The 27,305-nt window shown below is 32.7% G+C and overlaps 1 protein-coding gene and 1 pseudogene across 3 annotated transcripts; both read left to right on the top strand.

Annotated features, from left to right (window-relative positions):
- Positions 1–7,423: 7,423 nt before the first annotated feature.
- Positions 7,424–9,612, top strand: LOC18608552 (scarecrow-like protein 32 pseudogene; annotated as a pseudogene).
- An 8,475-nt stretch (positions 9,613–18,087) lies between these two features.
- On the top strand, positions 18,088–21,726 carry LOC18608553 (Phototropic-responsive NPH3 family protein). 3 transcript variants are annotated; one of them, XM_007043317.3, is made up of 4 exons: positions 18,088–18,553; positions 19,757–20,863; positions 21,065–21,182; positions 21,264–21,726. In XM_007043317.3, exons 1-4 carry the CDS (start codon positions 18,491–18,493, stop codon positions 21,518–21,520), a joined length of 1,545 nt encoding a protein of 514 aa, XP_007043379.3. In that variant the 5' UTR covers positions 18,088–18,490; the 3' UTR covers positions 21,521–21,726. The 3 variants fall into 3 exon arrangements, with proteins under 3 accessions (XP_007043379.3, XP_017969971.2, XP_017969973.2); XM_018114482.2 differs by having other exon boundaries at positions 18,092–18,553; positions 21,065–21,726; XM_018114484.2 differs by lacking the exon at positions 18,088–18,553 and adding an exon at positions 19,449–19,640 and having other exon boundaries at positions 21,065–21,726.
- The last annotated feature ends 5,579 nt before the right edge of the window (positions 21,727–27,305 follow it).

Raw genomic sequence — 27,305 nt, forward strand, 5'->3', positions numbered from 1 at the left:
ATCTAGAAATGGCAAACTTATTGTTATTCAACTTACCATAGTGCTTGATAAAGTATATAAAAAGAGTTGACAATGAATGAACTTTTTCTATTGACATATTTTGGATGCATTGAACACCACTTATCTGTTTTAAGGTTGTAAGCTTCTGAATCTTGTTAAACCATCCTTAACCATTTGCAAACCTTTTTTATATATATAATAAGGTCTGGATAACCCTAAGTTTTGCTTAGATTTAATTTTTTCCTTAAATGATCTTAAAAGGGCACTCCTTCACATTGACTTGGTACATACAGGATTTTACTTCCATAGTGCTCCCCACAAATCATTTATTGAACATTGGAGAACAAATCCTATGTATAAACTTAAGTATATTTTACACATAACACTTTAACCCTTTTTTTAAAAAATTTCTTAATACAAATTGGACCATGAAACCAAATTACATAAGAGCAATTTTTCTTAGTGCATTTTAAAAAAGAAACCAAATGGAGTTTTTCTGAGTGCATGGATATTAAATCATGATAAAGAGGAAAAAAGGGCAAAATTATACTTCATAATGGTTGGTGAAGCAAAAAATAAAACCAAACAATTTTTTATTTTGTTGAAAGAATCTTAATTGCGACATGGGCCAGGTGTGCTTTCACACCAATGGACTGTTCCCTTGAGTGCTTGCTTGTGATTGTTTAGCGGCCCAAGCTTTTCAGTCGTGACCTTGGGCAACTAGGGAAGGGCAATTTTGTGATGGGGGGTGAAAAGGGAGGGTAGGGGGATCGGATTATGGCCAAAGTGGTCGGCAGCATCAAGGGTGGGGGAAAGAAAGAAAAGAGCAAGAAAAAAGCAGTTAGGGCAAAAATGGGAAAGGGATAGGGGGAGCCTAATCGAGCCCCTTTATATTTTCAACTTACCAACAAAATTACTAATGAAAATTTCATTGGTAAAACAATTAGTAACTCAAAAATTTCTAGAATAATTTAACCAATGGAATTACATCAATCATATCATCGGTAAAACAATTACTGATGAAAACTCCATCGGTAAACTAAGTCGATAATATTATTTACTTACAAACTGACAACTCCGTCAACAAAGTACGTCGGCATTAGTAAACATCAATGGAAATGGTTGGTTAGCAATTTTTAGACGTGTCCTACTTATTGCGCGCTATCACATTACCGACTAATTACACCTCCATTGGTAATTCTTTCGATTCATTCCGTCAACATTATTAAATACCAACAAAAACGGTTGGTCAACAATCTTCCTGCCTTTCCTACTTATTGCGGACTAACCAATTTCTAATGAAAAGTATTTCGACGGTAAATTTTGTTGCTAATACATTGGTATTTTATCAACTATGCACTTAACAAAGTTTGGTTGATAATTAGTCGATATAGCCGATGACACATTACTGATGAAACCCCAGTTTTGTAGTATTAATTTCAAAAAATATATTTTCATATGGCATATTGGAAAGCGGGGATCACTTTAATAATGTATATATGTGTACAATCTCCATAAATATTGTAAGTCAACATCTCTATGTTAAGTGATAATTAATATGATTTCTTTAAATAAATAAATCATGTTTGGCATATAAAAAATAAAAATAACTATTTTAGTGTTCAACAAACAAAGGTGATTAAGACTTAAAGAGTAATATTCTCATTAGTAGATTTAGAAGAGATAATAGTAATGGTGATTGATTAATGAAAATTCATCTCTTTTAATATAATTTTTGTGAGCATTTTAGTTTTTCTTTTTTTTTACCAATCTAAAATATATTCATGCATTTTTCTATTACCAATCTAAACTATATTTTTTGTATAATTGTTTATTGTTGTTTCATTTTATAATTTTATTCAAAATAGGCAGAAAAATTCTAGTCGCTCAATGCTTTGGTTAATTTATGCTGCTGAAGAATAATGTAGATATTTTTGCCTACAATTTCAGCTCCAAATATAGTTCTATTAAGTCACATCTAATCCATTTTGCTGACTAAAAAGTGTAGATTAATGTAGTGGTTACGATTGATTGGTTTTAATTATGGTTACTCTTATACCCATTTGAATAATTAAGCCATGATTACAAATTACAAAGAAAATGGAAATTCCACTTATACACTACCCTCTCTTAGTTATTCATGGAGGTAGTAAATTTTAAAAGCCTGATAAAAAACCTAATCAGGGCTGAAAACGGATGGGCCTGGACCTGAGCAAGGGTGTATAATTCGTAGAGGTCTGCATATTGGATCTGTCTGTGGCCCCATTAAGGGCCATGTCCAAAGCTACTTAGACTTGATATTGATGGGCCTTAATGGATCTGTTCAGCCCATTGCACTCATTTTCACTCTAATTTTCTGATGTTATATTTTAGAATTTGAAACCTGAAATCTGAACTTGCTTTTTATATAAATAAATTGCTATTATTATATCTCCAAAAATTCATCAGACACCAAATATTAATTTGAGTCATGACAGAAGATTAGATGAATGGTTGAATAATACACTACTCAAATATTTTATTTCTGCCAAAACAATTGATCAATGAGTCAGTCATTACAGTACTCAAATTAATGATTGGTTTCAAATTCAAATACTAATATCATTTGAAAATTGATGTCCGCCACTAAAAAGATGGGCTCAATACTTTATATTTGGTTTTATCAAATTATGTAATTAGTTCTTATATTTTTTATATAAAATTTAAATTATTTAGTTCTTGAATAATAATTTGTTTAAATTGAATCTTTATATTTTTTAATTTATTAATTTCTATCCAAATTATAATACCGTTAAATATGTTAATGTAGTGTTTCTTAGAAAAAAAAAATCAACTAGGGCTTTTCTAATCAACAAATATAAGCAGATTCCTAATTCTCACAAGCCTCCCAATGATACCTGCAAAAATGAGACATGTACACAAAGAAATCGGGAAACTTAAAGAACAAGAGACAAAAATATTGATAGATCAGTTTGCGTCTTTTGGTTTTTATCAGGTTTTAAGCACATATCCGAATTCCAATCCTTATAAAACTATAATTGATGTCAATCCCAATAGAGTGCTTCAACTATTGGACTCTGGCTTTTGTTTTTCATATAGGTAACAACATGAGATACAAAGGACAAACATTTAACTCCCACAAAAATGATCCAATATTACAATATATGATACTGTTCTACGTGCTACAGTATATATTGAAGCTTGTATGAGATTTTCTTGCTACAAAATAAATCAAAACCCTTCAAGATATTGTAACACTTTTTAGATTTTCTATATATATTGATTATGTATCAAGACAAGATTGTCTTTAAATTTTGATTTTGGGTGAAAATCACTATGCTCCTGATTTATACTTAAAAATTAATGGAAGGTCTGTTAGCTTATCATTGTTTTTGTGTGGCATCGCTGCTGTCATTGTCCACTTCAAAACTCAATTAAAGGCATTAAAATAGTTTAAATAATGCATGGATGATCCAACAACATCTGCTTTAATTCTATCCCACCACAAAACAAAAGAGTGTTCAAGGGCGTTGGGTCTTGTTCTTTTCATGCTTCCCATCTATTTGGATGAAAGCCAAGAGAGGAGGGCATTTCCATTCCGTCCGATGGATGAGGCTAGTTAAATAAAAACTTAAAATGAGTAAAGTTTCCAACAAAATCCCGCAGTTCCATTGTGCAATAAAAATCCCACCTAGCTATTGGTCTCACCAAAAAGCACAAATGGATGAATGATTTTTTGGGTTTTCCTTTTTTTGTTTCGTTGTATATCGTGTGAAATAAGTAAGTGGATAAGTGTTGGATCCCTAATCTTTGAATGGGTTGTAAAGAAGCTGGTTTCCGATAAACACTGTAGATTACTATGAATCAGGGAGACAAGACATTTGCACGAACATAGAAAAAACTTCCTTTTACCTGTAAAAGAATGGTAATGTCGAGATCACAAGATTTTGGTTGGATTGTCTCGGAAAAGTGACAGAGACTCGTCCCCGGGTGCAGCACAATCACAGCTCTGCAATGACAAATAATTCTGCAGAGATGTTTCTCACATTCATGAAGTTTCAAATCAGAATAATATCGCCTTCTGAATTTTTCTGCTTGTAAGTTTTTTCTTTCGGTATATATAAAGAATAAAAGATCATATTCTAGGATACTGAAAATGAACAACCCTCTTCATCGTATGCATGCTGCTTGCTAATTACTGTGTATTTAGGAAGACGAAATTAGTCACTGTATATTAGAAAATAAAGGAAATGAAAAACATATAGGGAGGTTTTGATTTCTGTGCTGCCTATTAGCAAAAGGCTAAGAAGCTTCGGATTGAGAACAATCCAGTATTTGCTATGGATATAGAGCTACAAGTATAATTCAAGGGTGAATTCTAGCACTTGATTTTTTGCAAATTAAAATCTATATAATTAAGCTTATCATATAATCTTGGACTTCGAAGATACATTGTGGTTAATGCTAGTGAAAGAAAATTCAAGAAGGACCGAGTAAATAATGTATGTGGTAATGCTAGACATACAAAGTTAAATATATTTATTAGGAAATAATGTGGGTAGTAGTTGGTGTCTATATATATAGACATACATTACCTTAATAATCCATTGACTTAGTTTCTCTATGGTTAATTTTTTTTTGTTTTTTTAACTTTGTACTATTTGTCGTTTGATTTTTTTGAAAGAATCAAATACCGGTATAAAATTAATTATTTTTACAAGCTTCCATAATGTCATGTATCATTAATATTTTAATGAACCAACTATTTATTTAACAACTTAATGTATGTAAAATTTGAAGTCAATCCGATATTCCTATTATATCGGTTGAGAATTTTGTCTTTTTTAATATATATTAAATTGTCAAAATTTATTGTATTAAATAAATAATTAAACATTTTTAATAAACTATAAAATATGGCATGAATGATCTACTTAATATATATTTTTAAGTATAATATATTTATTAGGAAATAATGTGAGTAAATAATTGATGTCGGTATATATATATATAGACACATAAATTACCTCAATAATCCATTAACTTAGTTTTTGTATGGTCAATTTTTTTGTTTTTTACTTTGTACTTTTTGTCTTTTGTTTTATTGAAAAAGAATCTAAGTTTATTTTTTTGAAAGGTATAAATTTCATTGCTATAACCAAGGAAAAGAATTTCCTTGTAATTACAACCCGCACTTGCATTTGGCTGTCTGTGACACAAACCAAACCAACCAAAGCAATAGTTACAAGCAAATCAAGAATCAACTCCCAAGAATACCAAAGAATCAAGTTATACCCGTATAAAATTAATTAATTTTACACCCTTCTATAATTTCATGTATCATTAATATTTTAGCAAACCAACTATTTATTTAAAAACTTACTTGTATTTGTTATGTTTGTAAAATTTCAACTCACTCCGATATCCTTATCATATCGGTTTGAGAATATTGCTTTTTTCAATAAACATTAAATGGTCAAAACTTTATTATAGTAAATAAGTAACTAAACATTTTTAATTAACTATAAATATGACATGCATGATCTAGTTGAATAGAGCATGAAATCTTACGATTGGATTAATCAAATATAAATTGTACAAAAGAAATGAAAGAGTATATAACATTAAATTAGTTTTATACTGGTGTTTATGGATCCCTCTTCTTGTTTTTTGTTTTTTCATTTCTATTCCTTTTTTTTTTTAAAAGAGAACAAAAATATCAAACTAAATTAAATATTATAATATTACTTTTAAATTTAACATGTATGAACGGTATATATTTGCCATTAGCGTAGGTTTGGCTTTTGATCTCCTCATGAACGATAATGCTATTACATTTATAGGTAGCTATCTAATTAATTGATTTGTTTTCTTATGAATAACAACAAGAGAGTATGATATTTCTCACGTGAATTTGCAATGTCAAAATCAAAGGGCACTTACTTAATTAGTATCATTGCTGCGATTATTCCTTCCCTATACTACAGCTTCTAAAATAATAAATTTTTGGCTAGAAATTCTTTTTTTTTTTTTAAAGGCAGATATAATGAATTATGAGATAGTGATGTAAATTCAAGTATCAATGAAATTTGGTTTATAAAATATATATATATATATAATGAATTGCTTAGTATTTTCACTTTATTAGAAAAGCAAGTGTAGCAAGGTCCATTTCCTGATGATTCACTAAATGTGCCATAGGAATTGGGATGGAAGGAAAGAAACAACAATTACTTTATGTAAGAAAAAAAAGGTATGCACATATTACAAAGCATGGAGTGAGATTAATTCTTTCTACTGAAATAGTATAGTTAGTTTGTCCAAGTGGGAACAGGTCTAATTTGTCTTTACTCGTGGCATCACGTGGCACAAGCAATCAAACTGATCACAAATATATATCCCTGTATGTGGAAGGATGGGAATGAAAGGTAGCCATCAATCGCAAAACTCAATGAAAAATACCAAATTAACTAAACTATAATTGTTGGGTTTGTCTTAATGGCTTTCCATTAGCACAAATTCGACAAGAAAATGGCCGGCTGAGACAGCTTTCTTAACCTATTCTTTACCCCTCCCTTATATACAGCCATTGCAATCAGTAGACGATGGAGGAATAATTAGCATCTGTCCAAAATAGCTTAGGAAAGCTCTATCAACACCAAAGGTACTCAAGACTCAAAAGAGTGATGGATATTTATTATTTAATTGTTTCCACTAATGCTAAGTTACAAAGAGGAGGAATATGATTCAAATGCAAATTTAGAAATATATATTCCTTCATTCCTAAATTTTGGCCAGCAAGATATATAGGCAAATTTTACAAAAATGTCGGAGAATTTATATTACTAGTACTATAAGGAACACTTTGCTCTCTGCCTCAAAGGATTAGATTTCAAAAGTAGAGCTCATACTACATATCTAATTAAGTCATATAGGTGATTTAATTTGAGGTGAAAATACAAATAGAAATCCCCTTAAAACTGAGATTATTTTGAGAAAATCATGTGCTTTTTTAGTAAAAATATAGAATTTTAGCCCTCAATTTAATCCATATGATAAAAGATTTCTTGCCTTTATTTAGATTCACCAACTTACTGACGCTCTAATTACTTAATTTTACCATTGGTACCATATGCATGCATTTTCAGGTAGCCATGACGTGTACCTAGGATAGAAAAATTCTTACTTACTCATGATCATAATTAATTCACGATGTATTACTTGTTCTTGTCTAGTAACCCAGGCTACTGAAATCACTATAATGCTAAGTTGCTAGCTAACTCTTCGTTCCTCAAAGTTTAATCTTTTTGGCTGCATGCTATATGGATAATCATTCAATAAGGACCCTTCCCTGCTATATATAGGCTTCAAGAAACAGATAACACTAGCTCTCACCTCTTTCTCTCTCAACACTTTGACGCATTAAATACACAAAGGAAATGTATAGATTTCTTTCTCCCAACACCTCATATTTGTTGAACTTGGCAACTCATACCTGCAACCAGATAAAACTCTAGCTCCTCAATTCCATCTTCCAATATCAGCCATACGCGTGTCCAACAAACAACAGAAAATTTGAAGAAAGTGAAGCCACCTTCTCTCGGCCATCATCTTTCTCTCTCTCTCTCTCTCTCTCTTTTTTTCTTTTCTTCATCATCACGGTCATCAAAATCTTCCATGCACGCTGATTCAACAAAACCCCAACTCTTTTTTGTCATCTTATTAGCTTTTCCCCCTTCATCAAAGCCATGAAAACTGAGGTGAGAGGAAACGGAGCATCCATTTCCCTTCAGAACCCTAGTCTTTTCAACACCCCTCAAAGTTCTATAACAGGAGCACTAAGAGGGTGCCTTGGTAGCCTGGACGGCGCATGTATAGAAAAGCTTCTACTTCACTGTGCCAGTGCCCTTGAAAGCAACGATGTGACTTTGGCTCAGCAAGTTATGTGGGTGCTCAACAACGTCGCTTCCTCGGTGGGCGACCCTAACCAAAGGCTCACCTCGTGGTTTTTAAAGGCACTCATCTCTAAGGCATCTAGGGTTTGCCCCACAACAATGAATTTCCATGGTGGCAGCACATTTCAGAGGAGGCTAATGACCGTGATCGAGCTAGCCGGGTATGTCGATCTACTACCTTGGCACCGGTTTGGGTTTTGTGCATCAAATAGTGCCATTTTTAAGGCAGTTCGAGGATACCCTAAAGTTCATATATTGGATTTTAGCATCACCCATTGTATGCAGTGGCCTACCTTAATAGACGCCCTAGCTAAAAGGCCAGAAGGGCCATCTTCGCTTCGAATCACAGTGCCCTCTTATAGGCCACCCGTACCTCCTATGCTTAACGTATCAACCGAGGAAGTTGGTCACCGTTTGGCAAATTTTGCAAAGTTTAGGGATGTACCTTTTGAATTCCATGTGATCGATGACCCTTCTTTCCCTTCATCGGGTGAAATTTTGTCCAAAGAATCCTCTGCTTTTCAGTTCGAATCACTGTTGAGTCACTTGACTCCTTCCGCACTAGACCTTAGGGAGGATGAGGCCTTGGTAATAAACTGTCAAAATTGGCTGCGCTATTTGTCTGATGAGAGAATAGGGAATACTGCACATGATTCTTCTTTGCGAGACGTTTTCCTTGACATAATTAAAGGCCTCAATCCTCGTATTATAGTTGTGGTCGATGAGGATTCTGATCTGAGTGCACCAAGTCTCACTTCGAGGATTACAACTTGCTTCAATTATCTTTGGATACCTTTTGATGCTTTGGAAACTTTCTTGCCCAAAGATAGTAGCCAGAGGTTAGAGTATGAATCCGATATTGGTCAAAAAATTGAAAACATCATCAGTTTTGAAGGGTTTCAAAGGATAGAGAGGTTAGAATCAGGTGCAAAATTGTCAGAAAGGATGAAGAACGCCAGTTTCTTTAGTGTTCCATTTTGCGAAGAGACCGTGACAGAAGTGAAATTCTTGCTAGATGAACATGCTAGCGGATGGGGCATGAAGGAAGAGGAAGACATGCTGATTCTCACATGGAAAGGTCACAAGTCAGTTTTTGCCACGGCCTGGACCTCAACCGGGCTAGAAGATTGAAACAGGGTGTAGACTTCAATGTCTTAAAGTGCTTACATTAAGTAGCTTATTCGGGGGCTACAATAAAAGGGGATGAGGGGGAGATTGATGTTTAGTGGTCCTCATGAATTGCAGCAGAGACAAAACATAGTTGCTTTTTCCATTTTTTTCCACATTGTCAAAAGGCTGCAAGCGGGCATAAGACAAGAAGGAAACGGCAGGATTTTGAGGATAACTTGATGTCATTTATCTTTGTGTTCGAGCTCTAGGCGCACCCTAGCTAGCTTTGGTTCACATGAAAGCTAGGAGAGAAATGTACATATTATCTTTGTATGAGACAAAAACCGTTCCCACTTTGTTTTTCTTTCTGTGCTGCCCCGCTGGCTTCTGTTTCTGGACGCTTGACAGTCACCAGCCAACTAGCCCTTTCTTAATCCCGTTATCATATTCCCTAATTGTCACCATTTTCCACATTCTCTTAAGTCACCTTATATTTATTGTACCTCTTAGTACGTTTTATAGTAATGAATTTTCTATTCATAATTTAGCTTTGCCCCTATCTCTCAATTTCACCGATCAAGAATTATATATATAATTTCCCAACAAGTTTTAATTACTTTGTTTGATTAAAATATAAAAGAAGTGCTTTCTTTGGGTCACAGCCAAAGCCAAGTCTAAAATTTCGCAGCTATGGGGAACTGTGGTTGAATTTGAAGGTGAACATAATCTTAAGGTTTCCATGGAGTTAGGAGGGTGAATCCTACTTTATTCTTTGTACACGAAAAATGAAAAGAATGGCACTCAACGACATTTACTTGTAAATTCTTCTTTTTAAAAAAATTGATTGAATGATATAATATTATAGGTGTAGGATATATATAGATTATATTAAATTACTTTTTATATCAAACTTTTAAGGAATATCTTAATAGATAAAATTTAATTGAGTCTAATTAACTTTGAATTTTAAAAACGAATAGGGGGAATTTGATGAGAGATCATATTATTTTTCATTATCTAATTGAAGATTTAATACAATGTAGGATGTGAGGGATGTTTTCAATGTGGTTAGTGTAAAGAAGGTGTCAATACTATTAACATAGTTATTAATGGGGGTATTAGGAGTTGGTTTTGTTTTGTAAACTAAGGTAAAATTATAATGTCGTATGAAGTTTACTGTTGAGTTGTTCATAATGGTAGATTTGAATCGACAATTACGTAACTATTATTCAATTTTTATATATAAATATTTTTTTTCAAAAAATTGAAGATTTAATAAGCTCATGAAAATATAAAGAGAAAGAAAAGTTATTTTATGGAAGAAATGGAGACAACATTGAAACTTGTGTTCATTGTTCTTTCATTATTATACACCTTAATGGGCAGAAAGTGCTCCTAAATCACAATCAATTAATGATGATAATGATTATCAAGTCCGAGTAACAAATTACATATTGAATTAAACATGTAAATTATTTCGGGCTGTGCGATGGTACCTATGAATCTGTTTTGTGTTGGGTTGAAAAGTTATTTAAGACTTCCTAGGAAACAAAATAGAAAGATGAGTAGAACCAATCAATAAATGTTCAAATATCGGGGGAACAAGCTAGGACCACATTACCTTAACTTGTATGAGCAGTCACCTTCATGCTCAAGTTGTCCAGCTAATAGGCTTTGGCTACACCAAATGTGGAATGTCATCTTACCTCCACATTTAACCAAAGTTTGGACTTTTGTTTTCTTCTGTTTTTATTTTGCTTTTTTCTAAAAAATGTGGTTACTTAATAAAAGATACCTAAAATGAAAAATTGATACACCCCCACAACATATATATATATATATATATATATATATAGAAGCTAAATGTGATACACCATCAATTAGTTCAAGGATTGTTATTTTGAAGTTGGAAAATGGTTAAGGACTTTTACTATCAATAATCTACTTTATTTATAAGTACCATTTACAGTAACTGGCTGGTTCAATGGTGTAGTGGTTCAGCACTCTGGACTTCTAATCCAGCGACCTGGGTTTGACTCCGGTGGGACCTTGTGATGGCACTTGGTCATTTTACATGACTAATAGATGTCTTCAACTCTGAAGATGAGAAATAAAATAAGCTTCTTTTTTGAGGCATTTGATTTTTTTTTTTGAAAGATGAGATTATATTCAAGAAGAATTAAGAATGTAAGTTCTCCTACACAATTCACAAAGTGAATTTGGGTCATACGCCTCTGCACACTTAAAAACCAGGCACATATGCTCAAAATCATAGTATCAAAAGTCGAAAAGGTTGCTTTACATTACCACATCCTTGCAGCTATAAATACCAGGAACAACAAATATAAAAAACTTAGGCTATCGTAACAGAAAAAAGATAGCCCTGCATATCTCATTTTTTCTCATCTGTACAACAATTAAAAGGCCATTCTATTGCATCACTCAAACAAAGGATTCTTTGACTCGGTATCATCCTGCTCAAAACAGTCATTGCCATCACACAACAAACTCCATCAAGCCTCCATTGTCCCGTTTACTTGTCCTTCTGGTGAATCCCTATTCTGTTGTGACTCCCCCAGCACACCTGATGTCTTGTCTTCACAGTAGTTGAGCAGGTTTGTTACTCTATTTATGCCATCTTTTGCTTAATTATCGATCAACAGCCTCGTTACCTTTTCTCAGAAAATGATTGATTTTCCAGTTTCTTACCCGTTTTTTTTTTTTTTTGAAAAGTGGTTGTTATTTATTTGAACTAAAGCAATTATGCCCAACCAAAGTCTTAGACTATGAGGGTCAAAGACTTTAGTGGCATAAAACTCAAGCTTTGACGGTGAAGTTCTTGTACAATTACAAAAAGCCTAACCTGCTCGCAGGAAAGACAGGCGGCTGTAGAACAAAGAAAGCCCCAAGAGCGTAACTCAGTGTCACAAACCAACATAGCACAGAGTTAAAGACAAACAAAAACCAAAGTCCCCGAAAACCTTAAGAACTCGCAGAACTAGACAATTAAACACAGTACGAAAAACTTCCAGCTCGAATCGTCAAAACTCCTATAGGGTCAAACATCATTTGGACTTCATACTTCAGGAGCAACAATCAAAAGCTTAAACAAAAAGGATGACAAAGCGTGTTAATGGGAGAGTAGCTTCAACCGGTACTGCCCTTTGCACCCACTTCATGACCATGAGTATACCTGTCAAAATGGGTTTGACCCATTGGATCGGTTCATTTTTTATCAAATATGAGGTGGGTTGGATTTAAAAATTTAAGTTCATATTTGAACTGAATTTAAATGGGTCAGCTCACCAAATCAGTAGGTTGGGATGAGCTGGGGCGGGCTAGCCCTATGGGTCAAAAAATAAATAATTTTTATTAATTTAATAATTTTATATATTTAATTATATAAGATTAATAATTTAATTATCAATAATAATATTTATTTTATATATTTTAATGCGTTTAATCTTTACTTATCAAATTAATAATTTTAATTTATAAATTAAATCATAAAATAATTTTATTATAAAATTATAAAAATGATTTTTTTGAAAAAAAATAAAAAATGGATTGGCCCAACCCAGCCCATGGGATAGCAAGGGGTGGGCTGGGTTGATGTTTTGATGACCCATATAAAAAATAGGTTAACCTGACTCGGCTTATATTTTTTTAGCCCATAAGGGTTTGGGTTAGGTTGGGCCAAGGCAACCCATATTGACAGGTCTAACCATGAGAAAGCTGAACCATGGTAAGCACACAAAAATTGACTTGAGGAAACCTAAAGCAAAACATATCATGGTAGAATCTTTGGACATTGTTGTTGATTTCTTAGGCAAATGCACATATCGTTAACAAGTAATATAATGATAAAATAAATTATCGTTTCCACAAAGAATTGTTTTAATTCTTACTGTTAATTATTAAAATTAACACACCTTAATTTTATCTAAATAATTAAAATTAAAATTAAAACTAATAAACTAATAACTAAAACTAATTTAAAATATATCAGTAAAATTATTTATTAACTTCTACTGATTATCAAACCTAAGATTATGATATCCCTCAATACTTCATTTGATTATTGTCTCTTTTAACTTAATTTAATGAATTAAGTTGTTAACTTAGAGTCTTAAATTATTTACAAGTTTCTGTCGAATTTTTCATAAAATTAAATCTCTCAATTAATTTACTATATGTCTATGCAAATTAAATTGAAGAAAGATTTATTAAGTTTATTCTCTAACGCTGATTACATATAGCTTATCGGTGTATGTTTACTCTATATGCAAATCAAATTACCTAATCAATTAAGTGCATTGATCATACGCTATTCTATTCAAGATCTACCTAAATCTCTTTCGTCAAGGTTTAGCTTAGATTTATAATTTAATCTAATTGGTGATTAGGCAATTAGAAGTATTAAGAATAGAATAAAATAAACAACTTAAATTCATCAAACATAAGCAAAAGAGAGATCAATAAATTAAACTACATATTAAGTTCAATTATAATATTAGATAAATGAATTAGTTCCTCATCAAGTCACACATCATCATCAAATAAAATTTAAACATCAAAAACAAAACTAAGAAAATAAGAGAATAATAAAAAGATAGAAAAACCCAAGAATTATATTCTTGATTTCCAAATCTCTTTGAATCCTTCAAATTTTTCTTAACTTTAATAACTTTATGACTTGATTCTTAGCTTTCAATCCTTATATTTTAAAAGTCCTCCGAAAGGTTGTTTTTATAGGACTTTAAAGTTAGGCCAAGTTGGATCAAGAAAAAAGTCAATTCCAATCAAAATTTCCTTATTAGACTACGTGAGTCGCGGTATCGATCAATTAATTAGTAAAAATCATAATTGCTCTAAGTCTGCTGCAGTACTTTAACTTTAACAAGATTTTTAACCGCCTTCTAGGCCGAACTGGCAAATGGGTAAACATAAAAGTTGTAGATTTTTTCTCTTAGCTTTTTAATGGTCCAAGAATCATCTCATTTGGAGTTCTATAAAGAGAGTTATGATTAAAATATCAAAATATATGCAGTAAAAGTTTGCACTTCAAAAGTGCTCTCTTTCTTTCATTAAAATTCTTCCTTTATTAAACCTACAAAAACACAAATAAATTAGTAACAACTTATCTTAATCACATTAACACCAAATTAATCATAAACTTAACTAAGATTAGATTGACTCATCTAAATTAACTAATTTAAATTTATTTAAATAAAACCTACTAATTTTTTTACATTACAACAAGAACTAAGTTAAACTAATATCAAAATTAAGTCAAAATAACTCTATATCATAGAGTTATCAGACATAAAAAGAAAGCACTGGTGAACCAGGACCAAAGAAGACACCCTCAAGATCTAGGGGAAGCCATCGTTAGAGGGTCGACAAGGAAGCACATCAAACCTAAAAGGAGAATGTCACAAAAATCCTTCCATCACCCATCCACCACAAGGGCATCAAAGACAGTTTGTGAACCACCCAATGGAGTATCCATTTGTGTAATCTCCATGAAGCACAACTAGGGTCTTGCACCCACAGTACTGCGTTCTTCAAATCACTTTCAACAACAAAAGAATGTAAAACTATTTACACTCGAACATTTGACTCATTAGTTGGTGTATAATCTTCTTGTTTAAAGAGTAAAATTTTAATCTCCTTCCCCCAAGTATGAAAAAAAAAAACCCAAAGAATGTAAAACCAACCATTTAGAAGCTGAAAAAATTAGAAAAACTTCCCTTATAGCCATAATCTCGGCTGTGTTTGAATCACTCACCCTATAGAGTTTGAAAACATTACCATAATGTCTCCCTTTGTTCCTCAACACTCCCCTTATTTCAGCTTACCGGGGCAATCATTCACAGCTCCATCTACATTAAACTTTAATTCTCCTTCAGCTAGACCATTTCCATGGCACCCTTGTCTACTTTTTTTTTTTTTTTACTTTTAATTACTGTCCCTGCACTGGGTGCCCCAAAGGTGTTCAAGATCATACTATATTCCAAGGGCCATTTTGCATTAGTCCAAGTGACAACTCGCAGCTTGTTATGGTGTAAATTTGATCGGGTCCCATACGTTATGTTGAAACAAGCTCATTCCTAGACATCCATATATATGCACCGTACTAAAGCATAATAAAATATTTTCCAGATTCTTACGTTCCTTAATAATGACATTATTCCATGAAAAAACAAAAATATCCATATCATTTGGAAAGACCCAGACCACATACCATTCTCTACACCACCGAACTCATATTCCCCAAAGACACATAGCAATTAAGAAACCCATATGTGGCATTTGATTAACCTCTAAAAATCAGAATCTAAAGCTTAAAGACTATCAAAAAGAAACAGAAATGTCTTCTAGTTTAAAACAATAGCATATTATTAAGAATTGAAAGGCCGGTCCTCTTTTCTTTCTATCTTTTTGGACGTAACGCAATCTGTGTTAAAATTTTTGGAGTAAAAGCAAGAAGCATAACCATTAACCAAATGTTCTTAACTTCTTTCATAAAACCCAGTAATACTATCCCATGTTTCATCTTGAGCCCATATTCAACATAATTTTGGGTTTATCATGAGTCCACGCAAATTTCAACGGTGAGTACGTTGTTATAGGAGTATAAAATGGACCTTTTGATCCATTGCAAAGGAGCCCAACTTATAAAAATCATCCTAGCAAGTGCCGGCAAGCGCGCAAACCAATTAACTGAAAACAGTGTGGCAGGGTTGATGGCATAGTTTATTCATATTTGCATATTTCTAATTATAACTTTGAAATCCTTGTGTGAGTTTTTTAATTAAAATTTGTCTTTTTATATCTTTTCAAATACATAGATATATGGAGTCTTAACTAATTTTTTCAGAAACCAAATCCAAATCCACTCTTTCAAATTTATGATTCCAAACATATAATAAATTTTACAAAGTAAAAAATTGAGTTACTAACCAAATCGATTACCCACGCTACGCTCCTCTTGAACACGTATGACATAAGCTAAACAATAGCTACTTAAGATTTCCGTTTTCCTTTTTATTATCACAACCACATGAGTTGCTGCCGTTTCGTGATCAAAGCTTGGCCAGCTTAACCACATCCTCCTGGAAAAAGGGTCTTTCATATTTGTTTAAGCACAGTGGAAAAAGGCTCTACTGCCAGGCTGAGGTTCAAGCGATGCTCCTATCCTTTAATTTGATGAGCAATAAGAAAGCAAGAGAGCAGAACATCACTGAAAGACACCAAGGGGGCTGGAAAACTTGTTGGGCGGCCACTGCCACGGCCACCCCACCACAAAGAAAGGAAAGGCTCCTTTTTGTGTCGTCCGTTGTATCCATAGAAATCCCTCTAGGTGTTTTTAGGAAGAAGATCATTGACGTCCAATGTAATAAATCTGCCAATCTAATGATGATATCATTCAGAGAACTTACATAATCAAAAGAAAAATTGACTCATTTAATATGGAGACAAGTGGCAAATAAAACGACAGCGTTCCTAGTTTGCTTTGGAAACCGAATAGATTATTGGTTAATGATTATCCTAAATCCCCATCGCTCATCGGGGCTGTAAAGACCAAAGGCGCATCAAAATGCCCATCCTTTTCCATAAAATGTCAGACAGAAATACCCCCTCTAAAGTCGATTGGTTGTTTTTTTTCCTTAAAGCTGCAAAAAGGAAATTCGTTAACACAAGTTTGATAAGACTTATGAATACACTATATATCTTATCTAAGACTTACCCACGCATTCTCTCTAATCTCTTTTGGTGCCTACCAACGATGCTCAAACAGTAAATTGGAAATGCTTGTAAGGATAAAAGAGTCATTATGGTTTTATGACTCACGTGACACCCGTTTACTTGTATCCTTCTTTCTAGCGCATGAACGTAACAGTTGTGCGGTGCCCTCACGCTTCATACCCAATAGTCATGGACAATATACAATTTGAGTGAAACTACTTCAAAATCATCCCCAAAATATGTACACCAACCAGCCTTAAAACACTTCCTTTTCATTAGATAGATTGTTTAGTGGGTAAGATGTACCAAATTTCATAAGAAATTAAAAATAATATATTCGATATTAATTCATGTGCACGAGATAATGATCATTTGAACTTGATAACACACATATCTGCAAAAGATGGTACACTAATCTTCAAAGCAAATGAACTTATCATAAGTCAATCCCTCAGATAGTATCCAAATGCCCGTGACAACTATACAATTTGTCAAACTAAAGCATTAGAACATTATTTAAATTATCTAATTAACATGCTGGATCTCAATTAGTCAACCACTCTGAACTTCTCATTGGATAAATTAAATAGGGTGAATAATGTACCACTCCAACTCAAAATAGAAAAAAAATTGCAATCAAGGAAGAAAATCTTTCAAGGAGAATCCAAACAAGATTAACAATAGTGAATAGGGGAACAAACAAAGGGCAACACGTCAAAACAGTGAACATGATCCACTGTCCGAACTACAGAGATGAATCTTTCCAGTGGGGCCCACCCCCTGTGGGACCCATTTAGAAGTTGGTCCACCACAACCCTGGTGGAAAAACTGAAAAGGGTCCAAATGGGCAATTCAGTCATTGCAAATTACTACAAGAGTAAGGAATATGTTATTACAAGTATTATAATAAAATTTATATTATGAATATAGAAAACTTTGCCTGGTGGGTGCACGGGTCTAGAGGCCGGCAGCGGGGAAAATGGAACAAGAGAGAAGGAAAGCCAGCCAAAAAGCTTGAGTTCTAAGCTTTATGAGAGGGTCCTCCTCTCCCAAGAAAAATCATTATTCCAACTTTATAATATTTAAATGAGAGGAAATAATTACTATATTATTACATAGAAAGTACTTTTCTTTAGCGAGAATGTCAGGTTGAGGTCACAAGACAACTGTTTTTAGAGTCCCTCCCTCTTTATTTTCTCTAGTTAAATCACTGGTCTTATTCTTATAAAAAAAAAAAAATCACTGGTCTTATTCTTATAAAAAAAAAAGTCCCTGGTCTTATTATTATATCTCTTCCCTGTCTTTATACACCCTTGAACTCTTTTTTAGTTTTTAGAGTCTTGTCTTTGTTATCCCAGTTGAGAAGCCACCACGTTGGTGCTGCACCCATTTTGATTACTATTCCCTCATTTTGCAGAACCAAAGTCAGTTCAGTGACTGTAGAATCACTTGTTTCTGTTTGTCTTCTTGCCCTTCTGAAGAATATGGTATATGACTTAGTGTGTTTCTCCTCACTTCCCTTTTGGCCTCCTCCTTACATCTCTGTCTCTGTTGGGTAGTTAAAAAATCTTTTCTTCTTCTTTTTTTGTTTTTTAATTTCCTTGATCCAAGTTCCAAAAACGAAGAAAAGACTCTTGATTTGAGGTGGGTTTATTTTTTTTTCTTTTTGGGTCATGGCAGTTTGCTGTGATCTTGAGGTGGATGTTAATGGAGAGGAGACTTTCCTGGTGGACAAGGTAAGTCTGTTCTGTACCTCTTTTTTTCTCATACTTTGCTTATAAAATTCTATTTTTTAAGAAAAAAAAACGGGAACACTTCTGTTTTTCTGAGGGTTTCTTGCTCTCTCCAAAATGCAAGTTTATTATTCACTCTTGCTGTGTTCCATTTGATGTGATCCACATTGAACAAATAAAAAAAATTGATGTGCTCTACTGAAATCTCCTTATTCTATGCAAGTGTTCTTGTGGTACTCGGTTGCAAATGTATGTTGTGTTTCAGTGCATATTCATTGGCTATGATATGCTTTTGTTTTGTGTGTGTCTGTTTTTGTAGTGTGAAAAAGGTGGAACTTACATGATTACAGTTTTCATAATTTTCACATTCTCTTGTAAATTTTCTTTGTAGTCTGTAGTATTTACAGTTGTACCTCTAACATTTAATTTCCCACCTGCACTGCAGCACTGTGGGGCAAAAGTTCATAGCTCTTGTTCTTCTTCTTCTGGAAATCACCATGTCCACGATTTTTACGAAAGTGTGTAGGGCTTTCTGTTTTGTTTTCATTTTTCCCTTCTCATTTATTGCTGTTGTTAGGGTGCTTTAATGTTTCATGTCTAAATTTGTTCTATTCGCCACTTTTGCTGAGAAGGACTGAGGGTTGCTTTCATGGCATTGATTACTGCTCATTTCCCTTCTTTGCTGGGGTGATTAGTTGACATCCTTGCAATTTATTACCCTCACTCAATTTATTACTCTAATAACGACCTCTCATCCGTCTTTTTGCTGTTTTCTTGGTTTAGATACTCCCTTCTAATTTCACTCTCCCTTTTTTTTCTCTCGGTAAATGCAGTGAATTTATTCTCCCTTGCCCCAAAATTGAGTTCATTCCTTTTGTGGGTTTTTCTAAGCCCTGGAAGATTCTTATCAGAAAGTGATAGGGACTGTCTTTACAATAATTCCTCATTGTTTGTTTGTTTGTCACCTTTAACCTGTCCTGTTTTGTATTTCATTCTCCCGTTCTTCTCAGCAACCAAATTCCTGTTTTCGTATTTTTCTTTCCCTTTTTATTTCTGTTGTTGCATTGTTTCGTGGAGAAATAACTCTTGGGTAGTAGACATTCTTGATTTATCCCCGCTAGAGTTTTATATTTTCTTAATTTTGTTTTTTGCATTGTTGTTGTTACCACCACGTCATCTGATTCTCTTCTTGTCTGGTCATTGCAGAAAATTGTTTGTTCATACTCGGGCAGGTTGACCAAATTATTTGGTGAATCCACAAACGCCAAGAGAAATAAAGTGGTATTCCATGACTTTCCAGGAGGGGCAGAGAATTTTGAGCTTATGTCAAGGTTTTGTTACAACAAGGGAAAAATTGACGTAAATCCTTCAAACATTTTATTTTTATATTCTGCTGCCCAATTCATGGAGATGAACAATTCTGTATCAGGAACCTGTAATCTATTAGAAAAAACCAAGAAATCCTTTGAAGAGATCAGCTATTGGACATGGCCTGATCTTTTGGTTGCTTTGAAGCATTGCCAAGATTTACAGCCGATTGCAACTTCCTCAGGTTTACTTGAAAAATGCTTGGATTCACTTGTTGGGAGGTTGGCCATATCCAGTGAAGCAAGTCCTTGTGCATCTACATCTTCTCCAGATAGCTCAGGGTTTCGGCTTTCCTGTGATAGTAGAAGCACTGAGAGTTTGAAAAACAGCTTCTCTCGAGCAAATTGGTGGTTTGAAGACCTTTTAGTTTTGAGTCCCGATTTAATTGGAACGTTGATAGAATTGATGGTCTCTCGAAAGCACAATCATGTAATGATTAGTCGATTCCTCTTTCATTACCAGAAGTCAAAGTTTTATACTGCCTCATCTGATGAGAAATGTAAAGTTTTAGAAATTGTGATTGATATGCTTTACACTCTTGATCCAATTTCTATTTCATGCAAGAGTTTGTTCGGGATTCTTCGAGTGGTGCTGAGTTTGAAGATAAGCAAAAGTTGCAGGAGCAAGTTGGAGAGTATGATAGGTTCTCAGATGGACCAAGCAACGTTAGATAATCTGCTAATTCCTTCTCCCTGTGGCTCAACTTATTTATATGATGTGAACCTTGTTCTTAGGTTCCTGAAAGCATTTCGGCATGGAGGAGGCTGGCAATTATCTCCAATGCGAATGAAGAAGGTTGCTAGCTTGATAGATCTGTATATAACAGAAGTAGCTCCGGATCCTTGTCTAAAATCGTCAAAGTTTCTAGCCTTGCTGGTGGCCCTGCCGGATTCTGCCAGGGACTCTTGGGATGAATTATACCACGCCATGGACATTTACCTGGAGGTAGTACTTTGATTTCCTTTAAACAAGTTCCCTAGAAACGCGCAGCATATGCACTTGAACATTTTGTAATTTCCTTTTAAACAAGTTAATCTGTTCTGACATCTTAAAATGCTACTAGAAACTGTAATTGAATTATTAGCAGCCCAAAGATTTGCTCCATAATAGTATTCAGCGTATTTGGATTAAATATGGTTTTTGTAGGTGCATGCAGGGTTGTCTGAAGACGAAAAAATGAAAATATGTTGTGCACTGAACTATGAGAAGCTCTCTACAGAGGCTTGCATACACCTTTCTCAGAATGCAAAATTTCCATCAAAAAGTACAGTGCAAGCTCTCATCTCCCAGCAATTGAAGCTTAAGAACTTACTACAGGGCACTAATAATACTAAGCTTTACACAGATTCCCCCTGTACTTTCAACGACATCCAAGCCAAGGCTAAGAAAGATGAAGCCACTAAACAAGTTGTTCTCTACTCTGGGAGACTAGACATATCAGCTGACAACGAGATGCTCAGAGCACATTTACAACGGATGCAATGGAGGGTGGTGGAATTGGAGAAAGTCTGCAAGAAAATGCAGACCCAGATGGCCAAAATCATGAAATCTAAAGTATCAAGCCGTAGTGCTGCAAGACCCCTGCCTAGGCTCTGTTCATGAAAGAAATTTTGCATAATATTTGTATCTGTTAATTATTTCCTTGTCTATGTATAGCATTGAGATATGATTTTTCATATATATATATATATATTTTTTTTTCTTTCTTTTCTGCATATTCTGAGGTGACTAAGAATGTTTTCTTTGCTAGAGAATGGGATCTTGGTTTGTACAGTTACAGAAAAGAGAAAAAACTTTTTTGTGTGCTCTTTCATGAATAGTATCTCCAATTCTCTATATTGTCATGTGTGCAGGATAGGTCTCCATGGTTGAGTCCTTTTCCGCAGTCGCTCTCACACTGGGGCAAATCGTAATGCAAGCTGGCAAATGGCTTATGGGTGCATGGCAATTGGCATAATCTTTTCCAATACCCAATAACGATAACGGATAGTTCATAGTTGCTTTGGTGGGGTTACCAAAAAGTGAGCATGTTCATCAAACAACATTTGTAGTAAAAGTCTTAAAAAGGTCCTTCATTAAATCGTTCTAAACTTGAATTATGGATGTCTGTTTTTATACAACATTTTGGCAATGACTGGGTCTTAACTTGAATTAGTTTCAGAACCTCTTACTTCCCATTAAGCTCAGTGGTTCAATGCCAATAAATTTGTTTTTGTCAACAAGCAGTCAGCTAAGAGACCAAAAGAAAACCACATTACTCCTCTGATTCTGAAAAAGGTCGCTTCAGTAGTTGACTTGCCTCCTTTAATTTTATGAGCGGGACCAAGCATTTAACAGTACATGCAGCCCCTTTCCTTAAAGGAAAAGATAAAATTAAATAAAAAAAAAAAGTCATGATCAAATCGACAATGTACTACTCCAAAAATCTTCTGTCGACTTATGATTAAAATTTGGAGATTATTTGCTTTTGTACTATTTTATATGTTTTACTAGTTGACTCCGATACTAATCTATCAACAGGCAAACCCGATGAACCAAGTAGTACTTATTAAATAGTTTAGCCATCTGATTTTTATCTACTTATTAAATAGTTTCCTTTTCCAGTTGCTTATCAGAGATGCGCGTATCCTAATCCTACCAGGAAAAAAAATGAAAGAAATAGGTGGTTGTGTTTTGAAGGCTTTGACAACTGGAGAACAACACATAAAAAAGAATAATCAGACAAGGGACATATAGAAAACCTGGCCTTGTGACATACTGAGTAATTTTCTATCTTGATTAATTCGGGGAAGAAAGGGGTGGATGGTAGGTTAATTAGTAGCCAAACAAGGCAACCCTTCTTTTTGCGTTGAACCCTTTCACCCTTATTTAATTCATTCAATTTTAATTTTTAAGTGATCTATAAATAAAAAAAAATTGAAAATGAAGGTAGTTTAATTTAATTTTTAAGTCATATGTTCACCACGTTACAATCCCAGGTAAAAGATTACCAAGCCGCTAGTGGATAGCAGACGTGATTTTTAATGATAAAAGAAAATGGAAAATGTTGTGCAAGACGTAGCCAGTGCCATTTCCACTTAAAATATGTGGTCTGATTTTGGAAAAATGAAACGACAAAAGGGTCAAGCTGTCATGGAATTTCCCTTACTCTTACTGTTTATAAAACATCACTTGCATCCAATAAAAATCTTTTATTCTTATTGAAGTATTTCACTTAGTGCTTCTTTCATAATTTTATTTTACATATCTTTTAAATTTTTCTTATCAGATTTTAAAATTTTAGATTTAAAATTCAAAGTCTAGAGTTTAAAATTTAAGATTTAAGAATTAAAATTTTTAATTAATAATATAGAACTGAATACTTCAAGGACCATCAAATTATAATATATATAAAATCAAGTACTACGTAGGAGAAGAAGATTTCTATTCACCTATACTTTAGTTTTTGTAATTAAAATTGTTGCGCATATTTGCGGGTCCAACGGCAGCCAATGCTATTAAAACCACACATCTAACGTGGGACTTAGCTGAACAACACGTAGTGGCATTTTCAACACGAGCGACCGACAATGCTTTCCTCTCCCAATTTATTACTGCCACTAACTTGGAGTCGTAGAGAGAGACCACAAAGGACGGGCTCCAAACATTTATTACGAAACAATTCGGGATCTATTTGGATATGCGATATTTAAGTTCAGATTATTTTGAGTTTGAATAAAAAATAAAATTAATAATTATATTTTATATTTTCTAAAAAAATTATAAATTATATTACTTTAATTTTTAATATAAAATTCGAGTTATTTTAAATTGTAAGATGAAATTTTTAAGTACGAATCATTTTAGAGTAAAGATTCTTTTAATTTTGAATTTTTTTTATTTTTTATCAACTCAAGTATGAATAGATGTAGATTTGAAAAAAAAATTTAACAATTTTTAGATTGAAGTTCATTCTGATTTAATTTGTCACGAGAAAATACTTCATTAGAAGTAATATATTAGGATAACGTGTTTGGTTAAAAGCGATTCTGTTTGGAAGAGAACAAGCTGTAATAAAGGGTTAATGTTGGTAGAATCAAGAGAATACCATTAACAATTAAAAGCATCATTTTGCTTAAACGCCACTCATCTTTAATTTTCGATGCATTCATTAATAATTAAAAACATCCTACGTTGTTGAACAGACGGTAAGTATTCAGAGATGAGCAGTGAAATTTTTTTCTCAGCGCAGTAGCAGTTAATCAACGTAGTTAACAGGATTAATTACCACGTCCAAAATGAAAATGACTTTGGAAGCAACAAAGTTTTGACCATGGAATATGGATAGTAGTCTACCAGATTCATGAATGCCTAGTTTTAACTTTCGTCTTAACGATTGTTTTACCTTTGTATGCATTTTGACTTACCTACGAATACATATATATATATATATATATAAAAGTTGAAAAAAAGGAGTAACTGATAATATATTAAAGATTTAAATGTGTTAAAGTATCTTTTTCATATATCTTACTATATCGATAGTACAAAGAAATATTTATACGTTAATTTGTTGATTTTTTTTAATTAAAAACTATTTTACCCTTTTCTTAAATATTATTTCCATCACAAAAATGAATTCACTTGACTTGTTTAGGCATTTTAAGAAGTCAAAAAATTAGTGTATATGTATATTTCATTATTTAAATAGTAAAAACGGATGTCCGTGTAATGTAAAAATTTTAGGGCTTTAATTAATCAATAATCTAAATTGCACCAATAATGGTGGGCTGGGCTTTATGCAGAGTTACGTAAGCTTTCGATGATATCACTGGTTGGGCTTAATCTAGGCTACAATAGGGTCGAAGGACAAAACTTAGGCCCTTTCTTCCTAATATTATTTTGAGTAAATTACACATGTATCTTTTTTGGTATGATCTTTTTTCACATAATACCATAAAGTTATTTTTTTCGTACATAAAGCTTTATGTTTTAGTTCTATTCCCAAAGGGGCTAAGGATGTTAAAGTTTCAGTTAGTTTTTTGTAAACAGATAATAATATCCTTTGTTTTAACCCTTCTGTATTTAAGGTGTTTAATTAAAAAAATATTTCAACTTTTGGGTTTCTTTTCTACTTTTCTCTCTTTCTCTCTCACTTTCTCATTGCCCAAATAGAAAAGAGATTGTTTTCTTCTTTGAATTCAAAAGGGGTTTAAAAAATTCAATCATTATTTTTGTTTTTAAATTTTCCTCTCTCATTTTTTCTGTTCCTTTAATTCATTTTTATAAAATATAGTTTCTTTAAATATTGAATTTGAATTAATATAATGATTGCTTTTATTGTTACTTTTGTTAAGAGAATTTTGATCGATTGGTTCGTTTTAGAATTGTATTTGATTTTATTTTTGTTTGGATCATTATTAGTATTAAGTTATTAGTGTTTGTATTCAAAATTTGTAAAGGAGGATCCAAATTCACATGCTTTCTTTAAAAAGGCCTCAATTGATTCTGCTCAAATAATTTGTTCTTTTTTTTTTTCATTTTTTGAAAAACATAATCTTGTACAATTATGTAGGAACTCATAAATTTATTTAAGTGTTAGCAAAAAAGATTCTACCTAAAAAACCATTTCTTCTTTTTATATGATGCCATTCTTAGACAAACAGTGAAGTAGAAGTCATGTATATCAAGCACCAAAATTATAATCGTAGTCCCAAACATGGTTGTTGTTCTTTTGTAGTAATATAGCATTCAACATTTATGATATGCATAAAGACTTTGGTGCTACTCATGACAACAAGAGGCAAGTTGGCCTATTTTGAAAAAAAAAAAAAAAAGAAAAATTGAAAAATCTTTGCTGAAATATTTTTAATTAAATAAATAAAATATAAAAAGATTAAAACAAATGTTTTTTTTTATAATTGAGAGAAAGAGAATTCAAACTCTGCTCTTTTAGACAGAAAGATCATGTCTCAACTAATAAGTCAAATGCTCAGATGCAGAGATTAAAACAAAGGTTATTATTATCTGTTTACAAAAAACTAACTAAAACTTTAACATTGTTATCCATTTTGGAATAGCATTAAAACACAAAGTTTTATATAAGAAAAAATAATCTCAGGGTACTATGTGAGAAAAAGTTATACTGCAAGAGGTGTATGTGAAGTTTACCCTATTATTTTTCTTCACACAAAAAATACTTTTTTATTTTTATCTTACATAAAATATTAAGAAGCTAAAATATCAAAAGGCATATTTTTGCAAGATCGTTTTTTTTCTTTTATGAAAGTCAAAGGTGAAAATTGAAACACAAAAACACTTTGACATTTGACTCTATGTATTTCGTGGTTCTCTTTACTTAAATAGTTAAGTTTCAATCTTCCATTCGCTAAATAAAAAAAAATTAAATCATAAAAGAATACTCCATATATCTATTATGTAACAACCCAAGGCTAAGCATCACTGGTTCAATAATTTTTTGGATCTAAATCATTTGATCTTTAAAAACTTGAACTCAAGTTGCTAACAATAATTGATTCAGACTTTTAGATATGTCTTAATTACCACATTTACACTTGACATACAATGAGGTATCACAATCCCATTCACTTAAATCTTTGATGTTTTCGACAATGCTCCACATCACAATTTCAATTAAAGTATCACTCAACAAGATCAAGATCTCACTAGCACAATGTGGAAATCTACACTAAGTTGACATATACTTTGACACCAATTGTAACGACTCTGGATCCAAGCATCATTTCCTAGCAACTTTTCGAGTCTAAATCATATAGTTTTCAAAAGTTTAAATTCAAATTGTTAATAGTGATTAACTTAGATTATTATATAAGTCTTAATAATTACATTTATATCTGATATATGAGATGAGATATCACATATTGATACGAAATAATTGTTCATGTCCGTTTTTTAACAAAATGAGCTGAACTTTTGTTAAACTAAAGTTGTTTATACCCAAACACTAAATATAACTTGAGGTGTAAGGGTGAGTTTTTGGTTTTAATGTATTATAACTTTTGTTTGGGTTTAGACGAATTGCGGGGAAAATCAAAGAATAAAAAATAGAGAAATTTTACTTTGTTAATTCAAAATCGTTTAATGATTGAGATAGAATTGACTATACGATACTAGTTGTATCTTTCTAAATTTATCAAAGTTTTATTTTTATTCTTAATTTCTTTAATTTATGACAATATTTCAACACTTTATCATACATGTGGACACCTAGTTTATGTTGAAAAAAAGTGAACAAACCATGGAAGAAGAAAAAAACTAAAAGACAAAAGTTACTAAATAAACAATGAAGCCTTTATAATGAGAAAATGTATCACTCAATGCATCTTATTGAATGAACTAATGTGCCTTTCATACGCTTACAAGATTA

The sequence above is a fragment of the Theobroma cacao genome, chromosome 2 (genome assembly GCF_053813885.1).
Source record: "Theobroma cacao isolate CCN51 chromosome 2, ASM5381388v1, whole genome shotgun sequence".
Lineage (NCBI taxonomy): Eukaryota > Viridiplantae > Streptophyta > Magnoliopsida > Malvales > Malvaceae > Theobroma > Theobroma cacao.

What these genes read in the sequence shown, in the direction of transcription:
- LOC18608553 (XM_018114482.2), top strand. Translation starts at nt 18,491, where the DNA reads ATGGCAGTTTGCTGTGATCTTGAGGTGGATGTTAATGGAGAGGAGACT. An exon ending in AGACTTTCCTGGTGGACAAG is followed by an intron (nt 18,554 to 19,756) that starts GTAAGTCTGTTC and finishes TGGTCATTGCAG; the next exon opens with AAAATTGTTTGTTCATACTC. An exon ending in CCATGGACATTTACCTGGAG is followed by an intron (nt 20,864 to 21,064) that starts GTAGTACTTTGA and finishes TGGTTTTTGTAG; the next exon opens with GTGCATGCAGGGTTGTCTGA.